Source organism: Corvus hawaiiensis, chromosome 8, assembly GCF_020740725.1.
Source record: "Corvus hawaiiensis isolate bCorHaw1 chromosome 8, bCorHaw1.pri.cur, whole genome shotgun sequence".
Lineage (NCBI taxonomy): Eukaryota > Metazoa > Chordata > Aves > Passeriformes > Corvidae > Corvus > Corvus hawaiiensis.
In genome coordinates this window covers 10,518,982-10,540,017 of record NC_063220.1, presented here as the reverse complement: position 1 = coordinate 10,540,017, position 21,036 = coordinate 10,518,982, and the positions used below count along the sequence as shown (strand labels likewise).

Below are 21,036 nucleotides of genomic sequence, written 5' to 3'. Positions count from 1 at the left end.
TTTCTTTTTTTTTTTTTTTAATCAGTTGGGGAAAAACAAGCGAGGGCAGCAGCTGTGCCATGTGAGCGAGTGTGTCATGAGCCTGCTGGGCAAGGCATAGTGAAGGGCATTATTCTGCTGGGAGGTTGGCACTGGCCATGGCCCTCCAGAGTTGCCACAAAGGATTTTCTGTTCGACATCTAATGCAACAAGCACATTCATATGTTTGCAGAGGGTTGCCATGGAAACCATGTAAACTGTGATGCTGGCAGACAGAGACAAAGGTTATACTATTGTAGAGGCCCTTTTGTATTCTCTTTAAATGTTTCAGAGCAGCTATATTTCTTAACTGATACTCTCAGCCTATGCAGCAATTTGTTCAGATTTTTGGTTTGGTCTTCTGTTTTTCCTCCTTTTTTTCCCCCTTGTTTTTTTCATGGCTGTACTGAGGAGGTCAGATGAGAAGTAAGAATAGCAATGAAAATGTGGTACTCATTTTTATTTTTTTTACATAGGATCACTTGAGTGTCATTATTTGAATTGATTTATCTTTCTGTTAGTGATAATGATGCAATTGGAAATGGAAGAAGAAGGCACAAAAAAAGAGAATTCAACCTATTCTGCTCCTACTAGTACATTTCTCTTTTTTTTTTTAAGTGCTTTCATTGCTCAGGTAGAACTGACTTGGGTCATTGCTCACCAGCACTTGGGGAATTTTCAATGCTGGTTTCCTTTCAGAACTATGAACTTATGCTATTTATAGATACCAGTTTTAACACTGGCTAGTCTTTAGTATGCTTTGAGGGTTCATGCGTTTTTAAACTTACCATACTAATTTAAATTTCCAGACATACCTATTGCTTTGTTCATGTTTCAGGAAGTACTCCCACCATGGCCACAAAAGCTACTTATTAAGATGAAAGAAAATTTTTGGCTCTTCTATAGGATTATCCAAGTCCGTTTTGGTTGTCCATGTTTGCAAAATTACGCTTGTTCACAGGCTCAGCTTAATTATTATGGGAGGTTATTTTAAATGACTGAACCTGTGTCTGGGCTCATGATGCAGGTCAGAGAGAGGTCCAGGTACTGCTTGTTCACCTGCTGCTCTATGAAGATGAGATGTTACCTGATCACGCTGTGCATGTATTCATTCCTGCCACTTAACTTTTGAACCTATTGGTTACTTTAAGCCCAACTTGGTACAAAAGTAAAAACATAATTTGCTTACGCTTTACAGGAGTTGAGATTTGGTTAAAGATGTAGAATTTTGATGCTGAGCAGCATCCTCAGTACTTAAACAGCAACCTCAGTACTTGAAGTACAAGTTGTTCAGTCCATCTCATAATAGGGTACTGACTAAAAAAATGTCCAAGTGTAGATAATTAATGGAACTCCATCACAAGTTTGCAGAATCAAGAGACAAACTCTTCAGTTTTCAAGACTAAAACATACTTTGCTACAAAAAGGGCAAAAACCTTCTAGGTGTATAAAATATTACCATCTTTAATAGACAAGTAACCTCAAGGCATTGTGTTTCTGAACTTGTGAAAGTGCCGTCACAATTACACAAGGCAGCGCTTAGTAATTACTTTTTGTGGATACAAGGATAAAACAGCCAACTTGGAGAGCTTACTGTTGAGGGTGATAGTTTCTAACAGAGAATGAAAAGGTGGAATGTGCTCTTAGCTCAGGATGGCTGCTGATTTACTTTTGGACAGCCAGGCATGCACCATGCCAGGAGCGGCCAGGAAGGGATGGATTTGTTTGTTTACTTATTTCTCGTGTTTTGCTATTTATATATCAGATGTATCACATCAGATGCTTCACATCCAGTGCCTCGTGAATGTGATGGTTAAAAATAACTTCAAAAAACTAAACTGTCCATTTTAGTCTTCTAGAAACCACTGGTCTTCCAGTCCAATATCACACAGTTACAAACAACACATTGAATATGACATGAAAATGAACACAGGATAGATGTAATGAAAACCTTTCTTCAAGTTTCATCCAGCATAATTGTATAATTGCACTCTCTGAGGGGCGGGGGTTGTCTGCCAGGTAGGAGCATTTCTCATTATGAATTCCAGTTTTCTGAGTTTGAAGCCAGAAGTCTCAAGAAAAAGTCTGTTCATGTAGCACAAAACTTTGCATGCTTTCATTGCATCATACTGACTGCTTTGCAGTACAAACTTTGATTAGTTTTGATAATTTATCACAGAGAGAGAACATGTACTGGTGAGGCAGGCCGAAATCAAAATTCCATAGCAATTTGCCAGGGAATTAAAAAGAACAAAATTATAAACCCACAGCAACCCACAAATGGTATCTTACATGCTTGTTTCAATGCACACTGGAAGCATCACTCAATTTTAAGATAAAAATAGAAATCCAGCTATCTCCCTGCCCAAAATAATGCAATAAATTAGCAAGTTAGAGCAACACATCTTACAAGGAAAAAAAAATCTAAATACTTGCCAACTCTAAAAGGAGCACCTACTCCTACTCTTCCAGACTCCTGAGACCAGATTAATCCTGCAGATTCCTTTTTTCCTCTTTGGATTAAGAAATGAGTTCCAAAGAATGATGTGGTTCCTCCTCATCCCCACTGTGGTTAAGGCAGAGCTCTGGCTGCCCTGGGTCAGTGTCGTCCTCCACAGCATTCCAGCACGTCTGTGAGAGCTGTCATGAAGGAGCTCTTGGCAAGCATCTAATCGCTTATTATTCAGCACTTTATTAATCAAGTTCTGTGGTATTTTTTTAGTATGTTCTTCCACTTATACGGAGATCTTTAAGTCTTCGAACAGTGTTAGGTCTTTACAGATGTTTATAAAAACCCCACAAAGCACCCAACACAAAAGTGAAAAAAAAACCTGAAAGACCTAGAAAATACATTACTTTATTTATCAAGCAGATGTAAGCTCTATATCCTCAGACATTTTTCTGTATCATCGGTAATTTTCTTATAGTATAAGCTGGAATGCTGTTTCCCTAGGATGAGTTCCATGAGTTATTCAAATATTCAAAAAAAAAGCATTGCCAAAACTCAGAACACAATGTCATTTTTCTAAAAATTGCTAATTGATTTTTAAATTTGTTCCTTTTAATTCTTAATGTTATGGTTGAGAGAAGAATTTGCCTCTACATCTCAGGCTCTGAACTTCAGCCCATGGGTAATATGTCAGATACTTCCACTCAATATAAACATACATGGGTTTAATTGCAAACAAGCAAGTAGCATTTTCAGGCCAGGTTTACAAATGAGCTTTGGAAATTAAAATAAAACAATTCTTATGTATTTAGTTTTATCTAGGAGACAGATCCATCTAATATATTTGTTGGCTTCAGAATGTTCTTGAAATTATAAACAAAAAAAGCCAGTAGAAGTCAAAATTGAAAGAATTGTTTGAGGAAGGATTTGAGGGAGAGTCTTTAGTGTTGCATGTGACTGATCAAAGGCTGCACATGCCTTCAAAATTATAACTGAGAGTCTCTGCAACTGTAATTCTGAGTTACTGGTGCTGCAGTTCATTCAAGTCCCTGGTTAGAGGAGAAACCAGGAAGCTCTTCTTCACTTGCATGACAATGCTGTAGTATAAAGTAAGTGTCTTCTGAAGCAGTCTGGGGTGGATGATTGCTTGTACCACTGGCTGCTGGGAAGTTCTGTTCCCAGTATGTTGGACCATCTCCTCTTTAGATATGAAATATTCATGCTTCATGCAACTGAGATCAAAAGAGAGGATGGTTTAACTCTCTAGGACAAGTGTCCGATGTCAGCTGGTTTTCCATTCTAGGAACAATCAGAGATGTGTGCAAGTCCCCATGATTTTGTGTAGCATGCCAGGGTGCATCCATGCTCTGTAATAGCAGAGTAGTTTGTTGTGGAGTGTCTTTTATTTTATCCAAGTTTCCAGAGCTTACAACTAACGATGGAGGAGGAGAATTACAGGATAACAGTAGATAATTGCTTGCTTGCCCTGGAAAATAATAGTAACCTAATTATGAAATATTTATATATTCTGCTTTTGACTTTAAAAATACTGCTCATACTACTGGGCTTGATGCTGACTCACCCTACTCCTCACTGTGTGTCTTACCAAAGCTTTTGTTAGTAAATCTTCAGCACTTGTTCAGGGATGTGCTGGCTGCTTCTCTGAGCACATCTGCTTCTCTGTTCAGTGCTGTGGTTAAGTCCAAAGTGCCTCAGCCATCAGTTAGGCTTGCTTGAAATTCAGTGGAATAGTTTCCATTCCTGAAGGTGTGGAAGACCTTTGGCTCTCTAAATTCAATTTGCTTTTCTCATACCGTGAGTAAAAGGTGGCAGAGACAAGAAGGAGGTCAAATTCAGGCCAAGTCAATTGAGATTGATGTACATATTTATATAGCTTAAACTTTAAATGCAAATGAAACTTTTTTGCATTTGCTAGTTGGGTAGTTTATTGGGGGGAGGGGGTTAATTATTTTCAAGCAAGCTGAAGACAATATTAACCATGTGACTACATACCGAAAAAGTGTTTCTCACCACTGTAAATCCTAGGGATTTCCCTGGGAAGGATAATTAAAGCAACATGCTGTGAACGCAGCTAATAAAGTAGTTGCCTTTTGAACTCTTGAGTAGGGCAGCCAGGCCCTTGTGGCCCTGCTCTGCTCCACACTTTCCCCTGCTCTCCACCCCCAGATTATTTTTAACCCAGATGCCTTTGTGTAACCACTGCAGACTCAAGCTTCATGGAGAGGTGTGCTTAGCACAAGTAGGGAATGGCATTTTCAGAGGTGGGGGACTGAAGCACGTGCACTGGGAGGGGCAGGATTGCCTCGAGGCAGCCAGGAAAACATGAAAAATTGTAGCATAAGGTATGTTTAACCTAAGTCCTCTAAAGATGATGATTTTGTAAGTATTAGGGATGCAACTATAACCTCCATCAAATTCTGCATGTTTGCTAACTTTTCTCATGTTATGTTTTGACAGTCACAAACATTTATTTGTAAATGGACCAAGGAAGGGAAAAAATTGTTCCTTATGCTAAGGCAAAACTAATTTTGGTAATGGAGAAAAAAGAAAGTCTTCGAGTCTTGAATGGGGTGAGAAAAGACACTCTCAGCATAATCTGTGAATAGTTATTTACAGTTTTTTGTCCCTTATGCCATCTCATGGCTGATTTAGTCCTATTAACAGAGCCTTCCCTCTACACCTCAGTTTGAGCTTGCCTTTTTTAAGCATTTGCTAGAATAAGGGGATAGCTCTTTTCTCACAACACCTAAGGTTTTTTTCCTTGCTCATGGCCAATCAGTGGCAATGTGATTGCTGCACAATCAGGCCTAGGCTTGGCTGGCATCATTTGTCTCGCACTTCCATCAATCCCTAAAATTACTATTTGTAAATGATAGTTAAAAACCCTAAAAGAGCCATAACATTCCAACTAAGCCTCCTCTTATGCGAAGTCAATATATGTTGTTGTGCTGTTTTATTTAAAATATTTTGAGTTTTTAACTATACCTATCATAAATTAGCTTTTTTGAAATGCTCTTGTTTTCTGTTAAATGTGAAAATGATGTATAAGTCAGTAAAATGTTAAAATTCCTTTTTTGTGAGGCTAGCCAATTTATTTTGACATAGTCAAGCTGATATTGGTGTATTAATGTGACTTATGTTATTGCTCTTCATATAAAATTTATGGCAGAGTGATTCAGAGATCCCAAGATGAACTGGGGAGACTTGTTCAGGGTGTGGTGCATAATATTAATGAAGATATGATTTGTCCTGAAGACTGTATGATCGAAGACCTGGCACAATTTCATCTTTTCCTCAAGTTTCCAGTTACAAATGTCCTACTGAGATTAGCTGTTGGCCAGGTTTCCCAGCTCTCACTTGTGAGTTATGGAGGGCGTTGAGCTGCAATTCTGTATGGTCAAGTGCATGGTGGTGGTCTTAAATGGTGTCTACACAGAGCTGTCAGGATTTGATGTGAAGAGAGAGGAGCTCCAGGGGATTTGGGCTATAAAAAGGTTTGGCTGCGTGCTGCCATACACAAGATCGATCGTTCATGTAAATATTTGTAAAATCCAGCAGTTGCCTTGTGTCGATCATCTGGATTGCCCACCGTCACAGCCTCTGACCCGCCAGCAAAACCCAGGAGGCAGCTGCTTTGGCCATGGCATTTCTCAGGGTAATGAAACTGCCATAAATCACAAAGGCTTTTCGTGTGCCCCAGGATCGATAAGAGGTGTCCTGCTCTCCAATGTCACACGTTGTACCAGTGACCCAGCAGGGCTCTTCCAGGCTGCTGGGAGTAGTCCTTGTTACTCCAAATGGCTCTATCCAGGTTGATGTGAATCAATGGATTTAAAAAAAAATTTTTACATGACAGACTTGTTTCTTCTGCTCCATAACCTTATGTAGATCTGCATATAAAGTGGAATTATTTTCCTCTGCATCTGTGCAGGTCAGGGACAGCCCGAGAAAAAAGTCACCAGAGGAAGCTGGAGACTTTACAAGAGAGGGAGAGTGTTGCAAAATATGGAAGGCTGTGGCTGCAATCAGCTTTTCCAGTTAAGTTTTTTTACAGAGAACTTCTTAGTTTATACTGTGGAGGAACCCGGGTTTCATGTTTTTCAAATGACACAGGGACATTGTTCAGCCATTGTCGATGTGTGTGGGTTATGTGTGTGCCTACTTTCACAGCTTAATACGGATAAGTGGTACCAGAATGTAATCTTTTAATTTAGCTCTCTGTTGTCTACTGACTCGTGAAATATTTTTAGGTAACTTAAGCACAAATGATTATGTAGATAAGCAAAGGCAAGTCTTTAAAAATAAAAAAGAAGTGCTTTTTATTGTCACTTGCGTGAATTGTTTCACCAATAAGCTCTGGATTACTCCTCTGCTACTTATCTGTAATCAGTTTGCTTGTGTGACTGAGTTTATTCTGACTTGTATGATTTGTGTACAGAACATTGTATTCTCAAAATGTTCGTATTGTCTGCGCAATCTTAACAATTTTTGTGAAAACAAGAGAACATTTTATGGAGTGAAATGAGGAAACCTGTACACTGCTGACTGCTCAGGTGTCTCACAATGCAGTGATGGCAACAGCCCAGTTATGTACTGCCTTTCCTTGGCACAAGAGGTTCCGTAGTGGGCAGGGTGGAGCCTAGATCTGAACTCTCAGGGTTGTGCTTTTCAGACCAGTTTTGTCTTTTATCATACCGACTCTCAGAAAAGGGTGACTGGATAACTTGCTTATCAAGGGTTCCTCCCTTTTTTCTCCGTGAAAAACTCACGCAACATTGAAGGAATAGCAAAATGTGAATGATTAAAGTAGTTTGGGTCTACAGGGTTAAGCATGCAAGTTCATTTATGAGACTCAACACATGCAAATAGCATTTATGGCCATGTGGTAGAGCATATTGGATGCATCAAACCAGCATTCTAAGCTCCAGAAGTTTTTTCCCCACTGCTTGTGCTAAAAAATGTTGGCAGGCCAGCCTGCAAATGTGGAGGTGCAGACTGCACCTGCTGCAGGCGGAGTGCATTACAAGAAGCCTTCCTTAACAGAGAAAAAACATCACCCCTGCAGTTGAAGGTAAAGCTACAGGCCTCAAATTCTCATATTCTGTGTGCTTGTCAGCAACCCACTTAGTTCTCACTTCTTGACAATAAGTGTGTCTGGCTCAGTTCCAGTTTACACTGAATAAAGTGTGAGTTGCACAACTTGACTATTTGTGTTGACTTCAACATTACACCATATAATTGGGAAAAAATAATGCTTTAGATTTAACACAGCAATACAGAAACAAGGTATAAAAGTACTCAAGTGCTTATTTCTTAGGAAAAAATGTGTCTTGTTGCCATATAGTCTCTTTAATGTGGTGTCTGAAAGAGATGATAATTTTATTAGCTTGCTGTGTTTAAAAGCAGAGGGACTTAAATATGCAGTGCTGGATTAGACTATTTGATTAGTAAACAGTTTGGGCTGTAGTATGACAAATTGTTTATGGCTGCATTGCTACTGCAAGAAATGGTATTAGACACTCCTGTATCATCATTATCTTTATTTCAGAACAAGCATTCATGTAGATATGCAGTTAACTGGCAGGGGAACTGATACAGTTGAAAATTAATCCATTAAAAAAAAAAAAAAACAAAAAAACCTTAAGAAACCCTTACAAGCATTTGCTGGTGTGAATCTGAACATGTGTTAAAGGGAGAGAGGTTGAATGGCTGGGCAGGTTAGGGGGAGGTATGACTACTTTAATTTTTAAATGCAAATTAATTTGTGTCAGTTTAAGGGTGTCGTTTGGCTTAAGTGTTAGTGTGTAGAATTACTGTGTATTAGTAAAATGAGTTTATAAAATTTTGAACAAATGCTACCTAGGTATTTTCACCTCCACAAAATGAGTTTAGAAAATGCTAATGTCTGAACACACATCTTACTCACCTGAACAATGTGTAAAGTAAGAAAATCCCAAATCCATTGTAACATTTTAAAAGGAAAAGAAAATTTGTCAGCTCAGATATTTATGGTATTTGATGTCCTCATCAGGTGAATTTCAGAATGAATTTAATTTTGAGGTGCTTATCCAATTTTTTTTTGCCTTAGAGGAGTTGCAATTATTCATTTCTATGTCATCACTAAAATGTATGGGAGGGAGGATGAACAATTGACTTTCTAGTCCAGAAAATAGCGTTGGTGACCCTCTTCTCAGTCTATATTCTCCTACCTATTTCCCCATCCCTCTCAAGCATTCTCCCATATTCCTGAAGTGTGTGTGTTGCTGCCAGCTGACGTACGTAGCTGACAGTGTTTGCTAAAGCCAAGTCTTTGATTCAGACTGGAACCTGTTTCATAGGGAGGCTGGAACTGAGATCAAGAGACGCCCAGTTTGCTTCCAACAAGTCTCCTGGCAGACAAGATATTGGAGGGGGGGTGGGGGAGAGAAAGAGCAGACTGTTCCTTAAAAACAAGCAGGCGAGAAATTGCAGGAGCAGAACAGCTCAACGTGCTCCTGAGAAAGGAACCGCTCAGATGCAGCGCAGTCCAGCTCGAGTGCTCAGACCCCAAATCAGTCGCACCAGTTAATGATGCTGTGCACACACTGCTGGTTTGCAGTGCTGGGAACTCTCAGTAAGATGGATTGCACTGCATAGAGAAAATGGAGATGTCTGAAACCAGCCAGAAAAGATCAGCATAAAAGGTAGGTTAATGTTCTGTTGCTAGGTGATCTAATAATTTGGTCCCTTTTCTGTTACTCTGTCTGGTGGTATTTATTTTTATATACATTCAGTACATTATGAAAGATATAAATATATCAAGTCAGTGCTTTCTGGGGGGTTCTTTCTCAATATAAATTTTCCTCACATTTGGCCTCTTGCACTTTTGTTTTACTTTAGTACTTCTTGTTTCTCTGACCTCATTATTATTTTGAGCTGGTTTTGTGATTTGACATTGCAAATAGTTATTGCAACAAAAGCAGCACAGCAGGTTACTTAGACTTTACAAAGTGTCAGATGGGGATGCTCAGGATGTAATGTTGCAACCTAAAATCAACAGTCCCAAGTTCCTGGAATAAATTAAAGCTTTTGTTAAATAAAACTTACTCCTAAGTAGAGAGATACACAGCTTCCTGACAGAGGGGTATGTTCTACTTTCTCTCTGTAGCCCAGTTACGGGTATGAAATACAGAACAGGATATGGAAGCCAAGCCCATGAGCTATATAAGGCATCAAAGCATGGGAGGGCACGACCTGTTTTCTTTTGTATCAGAATTCAGTTCAGCATGAACCGGGAGGGCAGAACTAGGAGGGGGAAGTGGTGTTAAATTAACAAGTTACGTTGTAGCAAGAGCTCGTAAAGCCTTTTTGTTTCACAGGTCCTTAAAAGTATTTTTAGCGGAGGTGAGGATTCTGTGTAACAAAAATGTATCCATTCTGACTTTCTCTTCTTGTATTGGCCCCACATTGGAGCAGTTGAACCATCTATGGGAAAACTGCTCTTCTCTGTGCTTTGCATCTCTCTTTAGTGTGTCAGCATCTGCATGTTAGGCCAAAATGTGGGCTAGAATGTGTGTCTGAGTGGAGCAAGAGTGATGGCTCTCACCAAGATAGAATCAGATCTGCTTATGTTTGACTTCTCTGTGTATGTTTGTCCTTTCTGACCAGTCAAGATATAGTGTCTTGTTGTTATAGGGTCTCTCAATTCTACCTGTGCCTTAGTCTCTGTAACCACTCTGGAGCATGTGTAAGAAATGCTAATTAGTACTGTACAGGAAGGTGGTACCTCACTTTCTTTAATTCATAAACATCATTGGAGGGGGTGGAAGCCAAAAGTAGCCTTGCAGCAAAGTTGGTTTCTTCTCTAGGCACAAGTAGCACACACACACACAAAAAAAGAAAAGGTGGGGGAGAGGATCCTCTGTCACAATTCATAGATGTTGAGGTCTGGATTTTCTGTAAATATTTTTGTGTTATTGCTGGTTCTATGCTGAGAAGAAGATACTTATTTTTTAGTTCCCAAAAGCTGACAGCATTTTAAACAAATATCCCCTTTCTTAAAAAAAAAAAAAATTTAAAAAAAGTCTGTAGAAGATGCAAATAAATAATAAAAGAATGGTTGATTTGTTTGAAAATATTCCAGGAAACAGTAGGGGTTATATGAGAGTCAGCCTGGGCTCAACAGGGCAGGCATTGAACCAGATCTAATAAGAACAACTGGACCCAACTCCCATATTATGTTCAGTAATGGAGGGGTTTTGTACTACAAGGACTTCAATGTTGTAATCTTAATGGCTAGAGGTAACAAACCAGGCTGAAAGGAAAGAGGAAAAAGTAAAGTCCAAGGCAATTAGAAAAATCTCTTTTCTGGATTTTGGGTATTGCCAGTCACATTTGTGCCATTTTTACAGATGAATGGGCTTTTCTGTCACTGTAAGAATGAACTGTAAAGTAATGGACTTGAACTAATTATGTCCTATAAACCTATAATAATAACAATAAATGTGTTTTGAAGTTCAGACATGCGTGTAGTTGATCCAGTCAACTGAGTCGATCAGCAGCTGAGCAAGTCTCCTGCTTGGGGTTAAAAGGATTCAGGAGCATTTTAGGGGAAAAAATGGTCAGATAAGACAACTCCTGGGAAGGAGGGAAAGGGCAGGAGTTACAGCTGGTCACCAGTTCAAGCAAGGTTCTTGCTATCTACATTTCTAGACTGCTTTTAGTTACCTGCAGGTGCTGGGAAGCGTTTGTTCTGACACTGAAAAGGTGTCTGTTCTGGCTCAGATGGAGGTTCTTACCCCAACACAGATGGAGAACAGTGGAGGCTGACAGATCTGGTCTCAAGCTCTTCATACCATATGGCATTTAGCCAGTGATCTCATGGTCTTATGTTTTCTCCTGATGCTTTTTATCTTTTTCTTCTTAAACCTCACCATTTTCGGCAGGGGAGAAAGAGAAAGTACGAAAGGGAAAGTACACACAGGGCAGAGGAGGGGAGACATAAGACATGGTTGCATTTATAAGCGTATTTTTTCTAAGCTGAGCAGTGGTCAGATCCCCAGACACCATCCCAAGAGTTAATTATTTAGAAAAACTTAAGCTCCTTTTATACTTCCACCAGATTTTTCCCAAACTCTCACTTCCTTGAAGCAAGGTCCTTGTTTTCTCCCCAGCATCCCCAAACTGATCACACATACCAGGCTTCCCAGCAGTCAGTCAGCAAATGCTGAATGAACTCCTGCACCCAAGCAGCAAATGCAAAACTCACCAATATGTTACCACAGCCTCTGGAATGAAGCCATGAGAGTTCATGGAGCTTGTCTCCAGGATGTGAATTATGCATCCCAGAACATGGTAGGTTCATCCAGCATGCCGGGTACCTCGTACCTCCTGGGAGCTCTGTGTGTGCAGCTGGATGATGTTGCATCCCAGATGATGTTTTCTTTCTCTCTCTCTGGAAAAAAAAAAATGGCAGAAAGAACAAGACCAATTAAACCTGTAGTAACTGTTTTATTTCCTCTCAATCCCAAATTTTATCATAATTTGTAGTATACAAGAAAGGCGTAGACATGGTTTTCTTGGCTCCTACCTGGTAATGCTTTCCCAGCTCTGTAGGTGGCTTCTATCTGGAGTTTCATACTTGGTCACAGGACTGCAGTGCCCCAGGATTTCATCCTTGTGCTCTCCCTTGCAGGTGTCAGCAAAGCCGTTTGGGAATCAGTGTGGGAAACTGGCTGAAAACCAATTTGCATCCTCCTGCCAGCCTGGGTCGTGGCGTGTCTGCACAGCAGAGGGTGCAGCACAAGGACTGAAGGGACTTGCTGCCGGCAGAAGGAGGGCTTGGGTTGTGCTGAAGCTGGTTTTAACAGGGCTGCCCAGTGTTTCCCGTGGGAAATACATGAGATTATAGTGGAAGCAGTTCAGATGCTCCACGTTGGCTCACTGTTCACAAAATACCCCTAATGGTAAATAGCAGTGACACAAATGAGGGATGGGTGAACTGTGCCACAGAGCAAGGACACTTTGATCCGCTGATACCAGAATGTCAAAACATGCTGTTGAACGCTGCTTGACTTGAGGTTTTTTCCTCTGAAGATGTGAATTTACATACCAAATATTTTTGCATGCAAATATTTTTATATTAAAGATATTATTGACTGTAGATATTTGCATGTTAAAACGTATTTTCATTATACACTATCTCATCCTTCAAATCCTGTTTCTCTTTGTTCCTTAAATCTGAGAAAGTGTCCCTCTTCAGTAGCTTTTGAGGAATGCTATTCCTGAGTGTGCTTTTGAGCCTGATTCTTTGTATGAAAATTCAGATGTCTGCTTCTTTTTGATCCAGTTCTGTTTGTGTTTACACAATGCTTATCAGGTTTTTTAATGAGATTTTTACGGTGAATACATGAAAGTATTTTTGGTTGTTTTTTTCTTTTCCTAACGTAATGAGCTTCAGTGAGAATCTTTGCATACAACTGCACACAAAAGGAGAAAAGCTAAAGCTCAGCTGTTTGCCGTGGATGTGGCTTCAATGCCATGTAACCCAACATGCTACCTTCTCTGCAGTTCCCTCAACATCTCTTAAGTGTCTCATGGAAGAGCAGGCACCAGCTGGAGCCCTGTGGAAATTCCCTGGTGGTCTTTGAATGTCCTGAAGCCTTTTATTTAAGCTGGGGTTATGAGATGCTTTGAAAATGCTGTAATTGAGGAATTTCTTCATTCAAGTTGGGAGATGAGCTCTGAGCAGATATTAAGCAGGCCTTGTCTTCTGGGTGTTTGCTTGAACAGCTCAGGAAGGAGAGCTGTGTAAAAACCTCAGGAGGTGATAAGGGCAGTTTAAAGTGATACAGGAAAGTTTGTCATAAAATGCACAATGGTAATTTCAAATGTTATTCTTAATTGTATGCTGTTGGGTTTTTATTTTACCTTGAATAGAGATGGTTGTGCACTATCAAAGAACTTACTAATGGTTTTTAAACAATTTTCTAGAATTTTTCCTAAATTTTCTAATTGTGGTAGTTATTCACTTGTTCTCCTTTCATTTTAGATGATCTGCAGAGATGAGGAGGGACATTTAGTTGTGTCCAGACTTGGAAGTTGTATGCACTGCCCTCCTTTGAATTAACATTGTTCCCTGTTTTCTGTTTGTTTCAGGGGAAGCCTTCCATACACAGTGCTGAAGCATGAGTGCTGATGCTAGCCAGGTGGTGATCACTACTCCTCCCCCGGCCACAATGCCTCACAAAGAGCGGTACTTTGATCGCATCAATGAGAATGACCCAGAGTATCTCCGGGAGAGAAACATGTCCCCTGACCTGAGACAGGACTTCAATATGATGGAGCAGAGGAAGAGGGTCACTCAGATACTGCAGAGCCCTGTGAGTGCCATTAATGGGGAGTAAAAAGGAAAGGGTGTTATAAAAAAAGAAATCTGTGTCACTGCAACAAATGCTAGGTAGAATATCTCTGGACCATCTTTTAAGAAAAGTCACTAAACAGATTATGTGGCATTTTGTTGGCATAGTGGACAAGCAGCCTTTATTGTGTTGTTTTTTGTCCTGATACTTTATATTCTTATGGTTCATTGCAGTATTACAGAAAAATGTGGCTGGCTGCAGGGTTCCTAATTAAAACTTAGGGGCAGGGAAGAGAGTGAAGGAGTCACCGGTCAAATAGGAACAAATTAGGGCATTACGTGGTGTTCTGCTTTCTGGGTTTGAATATTAACCTATCATTTGCATCAGGAATGCTTTAATTAACATTTATAATTGGGTTAAGTTTGTTTAAAAGCTAGACTATGTTCTTTTTATGTCCTTGAGGGTGACTGTACCCCTACTTGGCCATATTAGCGCTCATCTACTGGTTGTGTAAGTTGAGTACTTGTGTAGACTACATATAAAACTATTAAATCTATTGAACCACGCTCATAGTCATTTTAATTTATATTTTAATACTTGTATTCTTTGAGTTTAACCTGATGAATACATTGGAAAGTAATACTGTTGCCTTTAGTATTTTGAAGCCGTAGGGAATGAGTAAGGCCTGTGGGGTGATCTTAGGGGGTATCCGGGTGTAATGTGAGTATTGAGGATAATGGGACTGGGAAGGGGCTAAGCAGCTTTATAGATCCTTCTGTCTTCAGTTCCTCTGTAAATTGGGGTGCTTCTGTAATTTTTTTTGAAGCTTTTCCATATGTAATGAGATTGCAAACAGCTGTTAGTAATCACCCTATTATAGTCATCCATGAATAACAGGATTGTTTGCTAAAGTGTTGTCGTGGAGTGTCTCTTGGATCTGTGTGTTGCTTTGAGTATAATGTGAACCTGTTGACTAAGGAATTTATTATTTTTCAAGTCAATTTGTGCAAGCTTGGGTTTGCAGCCAGGCTCTTTTATAAAGAAAATAAGGAGGTACTGCATAATATTTTAATCATTATAATTTTATGTTAAATACTCAGTTGTAAAATGTGATCAGAGTCTACTCATTCCTGTTCAAATACTCGCATTATGAGCAGCCAGGACTCAAAGCAAAGACTGAATCTTCAGCCTAACAGATAAAAATAAGTGGGAGAGATCATTTGGGTTTGTTTATGGGGATCGTTTTTTTGGTCCTTTTGATGACAGTATTGAATCTGATGAGCACAACTATTTCATTAACATTTTGGGGCACCTTTTGCCAAGTCTGCCAGATGTAATTAATGTCCTTTTGCTGCAGCCTCTGTGTTGTTTTTATTACTAGATGCAGTGTAAGCATGCAGATTTTAGGAAGGGGCATGAAGAAGGGTATAAACCCCTGAGTTTAGGTTGCTGTTTTAACAGAAGATTGCAGGACAGAGAGCTGCTGGGCTGCTGCAAGAGAAGCTGAGCCAGCACTTTTTGGAAAGTGACTGTTCAGAGCTGCCAATAAGTTGCAAGGTTTTGTTGTGTAAGGGAACAGTTGTCCAAATAAGCCAGGGGCCTGCTGCCTGCTTGGCTTACAGAGAAATGGGAACATGGGAGCTGAGTGTGTGATCAGGCACGAAGAGGAGTTGTCTGAGCTCCCATTTCCCCTCAAGTATCGCCTTTTATCCTCTCTTTTCCTGATACAGAAAATTTAGAGGAACTCTGCTGTGATTTCTCACATGAGGAAATGAAAATATTTTTATACAGTATCTGTCTCCAAATGTCCACCAAGAGAATTTCGTAATTAATTTGGGGGTGAAAGGTGCGGCATTTTTTCCAGGCTCCAGTTGCTGTGTGCCAGTTCCTGGGACTGAAAACATTTACCTTGTTCTCCTGAATTTAAAATTCATCACAAAATGGACAGAAAGTATTGTTCCTGTTGCCAGTCTGTGTAACACAGGTTGAATTGATGAGTGTTGTCCATAGTGTTTTTGTTCTCTAGCTGCAGAATTACATTGTGTTAGACATTTTTATAGAACTTAGTTGCTTTTCTGGACTATTCCACTTGACAGAGAGAATATAGTTTGAAAGTGTTTACAAGAAGAGGAAGAGAAGTTATGAGACACAGTTTAAGGAAGAGCTTGCTTTGCTTGTAAATCTTTGCCGAGTCTTAGATATAGAAATGCATATCTTCACCAAGCCTTGATAAATGCATTCAGATCAAAGAAATAGTCATTGACTCCTCTTCTGGCAAGTATTAGGAAATATTAAGTGTATCTAGCAAGGATAGTAACTGTCTTAAAAGTACACAAACATGTATGGAGTTGAGGTGAGCTTTGAACATGCGCTTTCTGTGAGCAAAGGTCCAAAATTAAAGGGTTAATCAGTGTCACATAGTAGGAAGCTTAGGTACTAATTTAATCTGGCTTTATTAATGAGCTTTTTTCTTTCTTTCTTTCAAGTAGGAAAATCTAAATCCTTCAGCAAGAAAATAAATTAGAGAATATATTTCAGGAACCACAGTATATTTTATTCAGTAAGGGCTGTTAGGCCTGTAAGGGCTACAGGCCTGACCACACATCTTCAGACATCAAGCTGCTGCATCTCTCTGATGTGCTGTTTGGTGCCCATACTAGTGTGCAATCTGACTACTCCTCTCTGATGTGCAATTTCCCTTTCCTAAATTAAATAATTTAAAAGCTACTGAAAAGCTATTTCCATGTTTGCTAATGTCTTCGAGTCTGTTCATAATAAACCTTAAACAAATCAGAGTTGTTCTCTGACCATTGCCCATGGAGAATGTCCTGACATTATCAGTTGAGTTCTCAGATGTGTTTGCCTAATATGCATGTAGCTCCTGAGCATCTGATAGCCTGGAGAATCTGATAAACTGAACACATTTGCTGTTCTGCGTATGTTAGAAAGGTGGAAAGAAATTAAGATCAGCTGGGCCTGAGCAGCCTGATAGCATCCAGAAGTACTGCTGGCCAATCTTTAGCATAAAGCCATTTAGGGTTATTTTAGTAATGACTTCAGTTTCAGAGGATTCAGGTAGCAAGTTGTTATTTTTAAAGGAAAGGTACTACATTTATGCAGTGGACTAATTTTATTGCTTATTAGGTCCAAGATACTTGCACTATTGATGCCTTGAGAGGCCACCTAAAACAGAATCTAGACAGGAGTAAGGGAGTAAGGTCGGTATTTATTTGAAAGGCCTTCAAAGGTACACCCAGAGCCAGAGGCTATTCTCAAACTGGACCTAAGATGGACGACAAGTCACGAGTTCTTCACACTTTTATAGGTTTGGTTCATTTGCATATCAGGGTTAATTCTCCAGTTAATGCTTCCATTTAATGATGTAATTTCCCCTCAGCTTGCCCCCCTCTCAGAGGCTTTTGGTTTATTCTTTTTGGGCCTAGGATGATCTGGTTGTCCTTGAAGAGCAGGCCCAGAGAGGCTTTGTTATGTCTACCTGGCACAAGAGAGCAGAAATTAACAGGCTTCAAGAAACTTCAGAGTTACACACTAAGCAGCACAGGATTTGAAAAATATAAAAGTTAAAACCTAGGGCATTACTATAATATATCCAAAATCTGAAAAGATATGTTGGTTGTTTTGGGGTTTTTTATATTTTCCAACTTAAGTCTGCAATTAAAAACAGTTTTGCCTGTATGCTAAACAGTCATATGTTGCTTGTTACACAGAGTAACTATGTCTTTCACAGAGCAAAAATATATTTGCTGTACCATCAAATCCCTTATTTTAGTTATGGCCTTTATTCCTTCCAGCATTTCTCTGATGCCATCACCATAGCAACCAGAAACTCTTAAAACATTCTTTTTAAAAAAAAGGGCAGTGGTTGTGCAGTTATGGTGTTTGTGAAAACTGAACAGCCAGTTCAGCACTGAGGAGCTGAATGAATATATAGATTGGAAGAAAATCCCCACAGCCACTGTGAAGCAGGGAAGGTGTTGGATGTTTCTGCAGGCAGGCAGCAATGCCACACTGCTTCCAGTGCAGAGAGACCATGTGAAACAATTATCCACCCAGCAGAAAAGCTAACTACAGGCTTCAGCTAACGGGACAGTGTGTGTAACCTAACAGGAAATTAGGATCAGGGCTTAGATTGCACTGAGGAGTACCTTACATACCTTTATATTGGTGTATTGGAAGGAAAGCTACAGGTGAGGGTGGAAATTGAAGAGGATGCATTCTTATACAAAAATATGCTTTTATATAAGATATACTTCATTCTTTTTACTGATGTAAGAAGTTGTGTCTGAAGCAATGAGTGGAACAGCTGTTTCATGTAAACATAAAAATGCCTGGTTATTGGAATTTAAATGTCTAATATATGTTTTTAATTTAACAGTGAAGTTTTGTGTGGCTTCTTGAGACCCGTTGGATGTGTGTTTGCTATTTTTACATATAAAACACAGCTATTTGGAGCTTGTTTATTTTTTTCTTAAGTTGAGCTCTGTGTTGGCAGGATCCCGTCAGGCTTTATTTCAATTTCATGCTGGATCCAGAGAGTGTCTACCAACCCATCATGACTCTTCAGGTTGTTCAGGGCCATTCTGGCTTGACACTGCCATTGCAGGAAGGTTCCGGTCAAGCTATACAGATTGCAAAATTTTGGGGGGTTATGCTGAGGTTAAAAATGTACTTCTCTACTGTGCCTCCCTTCCTGCCTTGTATATGCACACACCCCCCTGCCTCCCACACTAGCTGGTCTTGCCCAAAAAAAGTGGGGAGATAACTATACAGCTTAGCAACTCTTCTATTCAGGGGTCTGCCTTAGTATGCAGCATGCAGGCAGATTTTTCTCCTCAAAAACAAGCAATCCCACCTACACTTGAGGGTTTTTTTCTGGCTATGTTATTTTCAAACCATCAGGACAGAGATGAAGGATGATGTAATTTATTTTTTCCGTAGCTTTTGCAGTTGTTTAGCTTACTGTATTTTGTATCGAGTGAGCATCCAGTATTTTTGCAATACCACTCCCTTTTTGGGGAGTTTATTTTCTTAAAAGTATCAAAGTCCTTTCAGTTCCTCATATGTTTTGGCTTTTACTGCTCTTTTCTCAGAAGTTCAAAAGCCTTTCACATCCTTCAGGAGCCTCACCTCTTGGCCACAAAGGACTCACAACCTTTTATTTCACCTGAGGACCTCCTCACTGGGCAGTCCTCTCGCCTTGCAGCTCCCTGCTCTGGCTTTTGTCTTCTGTGACATCTTCCCGACATCCTGCTGGGAAGTCATGACTCTCCTCTCTCTGCAAGAGCTTATTTAATTGCATGCTTTCATCATACGACCTGTGCAGCATTTTGTTCACCCAGAGGCAAGAGCTCAACTTGACACATCATTGAAGACACACTCCAAAATGTCCCTTAAAGATCCCCTCTGCACTGTGACAATGTTTTAAGTGAGAGGTGTTGCAGTGGGGATCCTGCAACACGCATATATCAAACCAGGAGTCCCGTGGAAAGGAAATATATATGGACAGACAGATTCTTGCTAGCTGTTTCAGAGAGATGTTTATTTCTCCAGCCGCATGGCCGGAGCTCTGCCCAGGAACTGTCCCAGTCACGGGACCAAGGGTCCTTCTCCCGCGCAGGGAACACAAACCAACCAATGGGAACGAGGCTGAGCAGGGACAGGGAACCCCGTGTCTGTGCCCTCAGGGCCCCTCTCCCAGGGCTACACGGCAGGGGAGGGACCCCAACACCTCACCCGTTTTATTTTAATAAAAGGAGAATGAAAACAACTGGATAAACATAACAAGAACAGTTTCAAAACAAAACAAGCCACCCTCCTGAGTCTTTAAATGTCCAAACAGATTCTGTGGAACATCTTAGGGCTGACAGAAGGGAGACAGAATTCTCTGAGCATGCTTTGTGGGGAAACTGAGGCAGGAGAGGGTTTAACTTCTTCCCTCCCCCTTTTCATCCCCCACTCGGCATTGGAAAGGGATTTTTGGGGACACAATTGGCAAAAGCATGGTTTTGTGAGGGAAACCATGGATGAAAAAGCGGATTGGGAATACACTGGGGGTAATAGGACATAGGGTAAAAGGGAAAGGTGGGATTAGGAAAGGGAAACTGTAGGGGGGACTTACAATGGAGATACTGTCTAACATGACTACGATTTTTTGCATATATACTGCCTTTTACAGAAACACCATCAGGCCCAGTGACCTGCGATGCTTGTAACCCTTTTCTCCCTAGTACAATATTAAATTCCACCACCTCTCCATCTCCCAAGCTTGGGATGCATTTTTCAGGGTTATTCTTTTTAATAGCAGTTCTATGCACGAATATGTCTTGCTGGTTGTCACACCTTGTTATAAAACCATAATTTTGCTTAACATTATACCATTTTACTATCCCTAAGGTCTTAGTTGCTATGATCTTTTCCTTTTTCCGAGTGGCTGCTGTTTTCTGTCTCGCTGCGTCTTTGCTCTCTCCTTCGGTCGCTCCCGTGTTGGAATTGTCGGGGCTGCTGGTGCCTGCGCGCTCTTCCCGGGGTCGCGTTCGGGGCTGCGCGGGCCGGGCCGGGCCACGCCGCTCAGTTCTCCGTGCGTCGCCTCCTCTGGTCGCAGCTTCGCTGCCGCTGCCGGGCGCTGCACCCACGTCTCGGCCGGGCCCCCGAGCGATGACTCCCCCGCGCCCCGCTCCAGCGCGCGTCTCGGCCGGGCGCGGCTCCGTTCCATCGCCACCGCCGCCAGCCGCCGCCCGCGCGCCGCCCCTCTCGGTCGGGCGTTCACGGGGCTCGCTCCACCACGCGCTGCACAGGACCGGGCGGGCACCGCCGGGTCCCGCCGCGCCTCGCTCCGCCACCGACACTGCGGCTCGCGTGGCTCCGCCCGCGCGCGGGAACTGCCTCGCTGCTGCTCTCAGAGCGCTCGGTGCACGTGGCCTGGGCCGCACGGTCCCTGCGCCACGCTTCCCTTCACCAGGACACAGCTGACATTGCTCAACAGTCTCAGTAACTAAATAATATTCACGAAAATATTCTTCCATCGGCATATATTTTGACTCTAGTATTAACTGTGTCCAAACGGTTTTCCAAAAGCCCTTGGTAATAATTAAATCCCAAGAAACATAGAAAAAGTTCTTAAACAACCATGCCAGGAAGTGTTTCAGTTCTTTTTGAGCTTGAATCAAGCTAAAATTTACAAATCGTTGT

General features: G+C 40.9%; 1 protein-coding gene across 6 annotated transcripts in view; it reads left to right on the top strand.

The window, feature by feature from the left end:
• ADD3 (adducin 3) overlaps positions 1 to 21,036 on the top strand; it is a 95,330-nt gene that overhangs the window by 54,302 nt on the left and 19,992 nt on the right. For 5 of the 6 annotated variants that reach the window (XM_048310958.1, XM_048310963.1, XM_048310961.1 and 2 more), the window contains one exon: positions 13,625 to 13,848. In XM_048310958.1, the coding sequence (XP_048166915.1) occupies positions 13,654 to 13,848 (195 nt within the window). In that variant the 5' untranslated portion in view covers positions 13,625 to 13,653. Of the gene's footprint in view, positions 1 to 8,881; positions 9,172 to 13,624; positions 13,849 to 21,036 lie in introns of those variants that run through there. The other variant, XM_048310959.1, reaches the window with a different exon arrangement.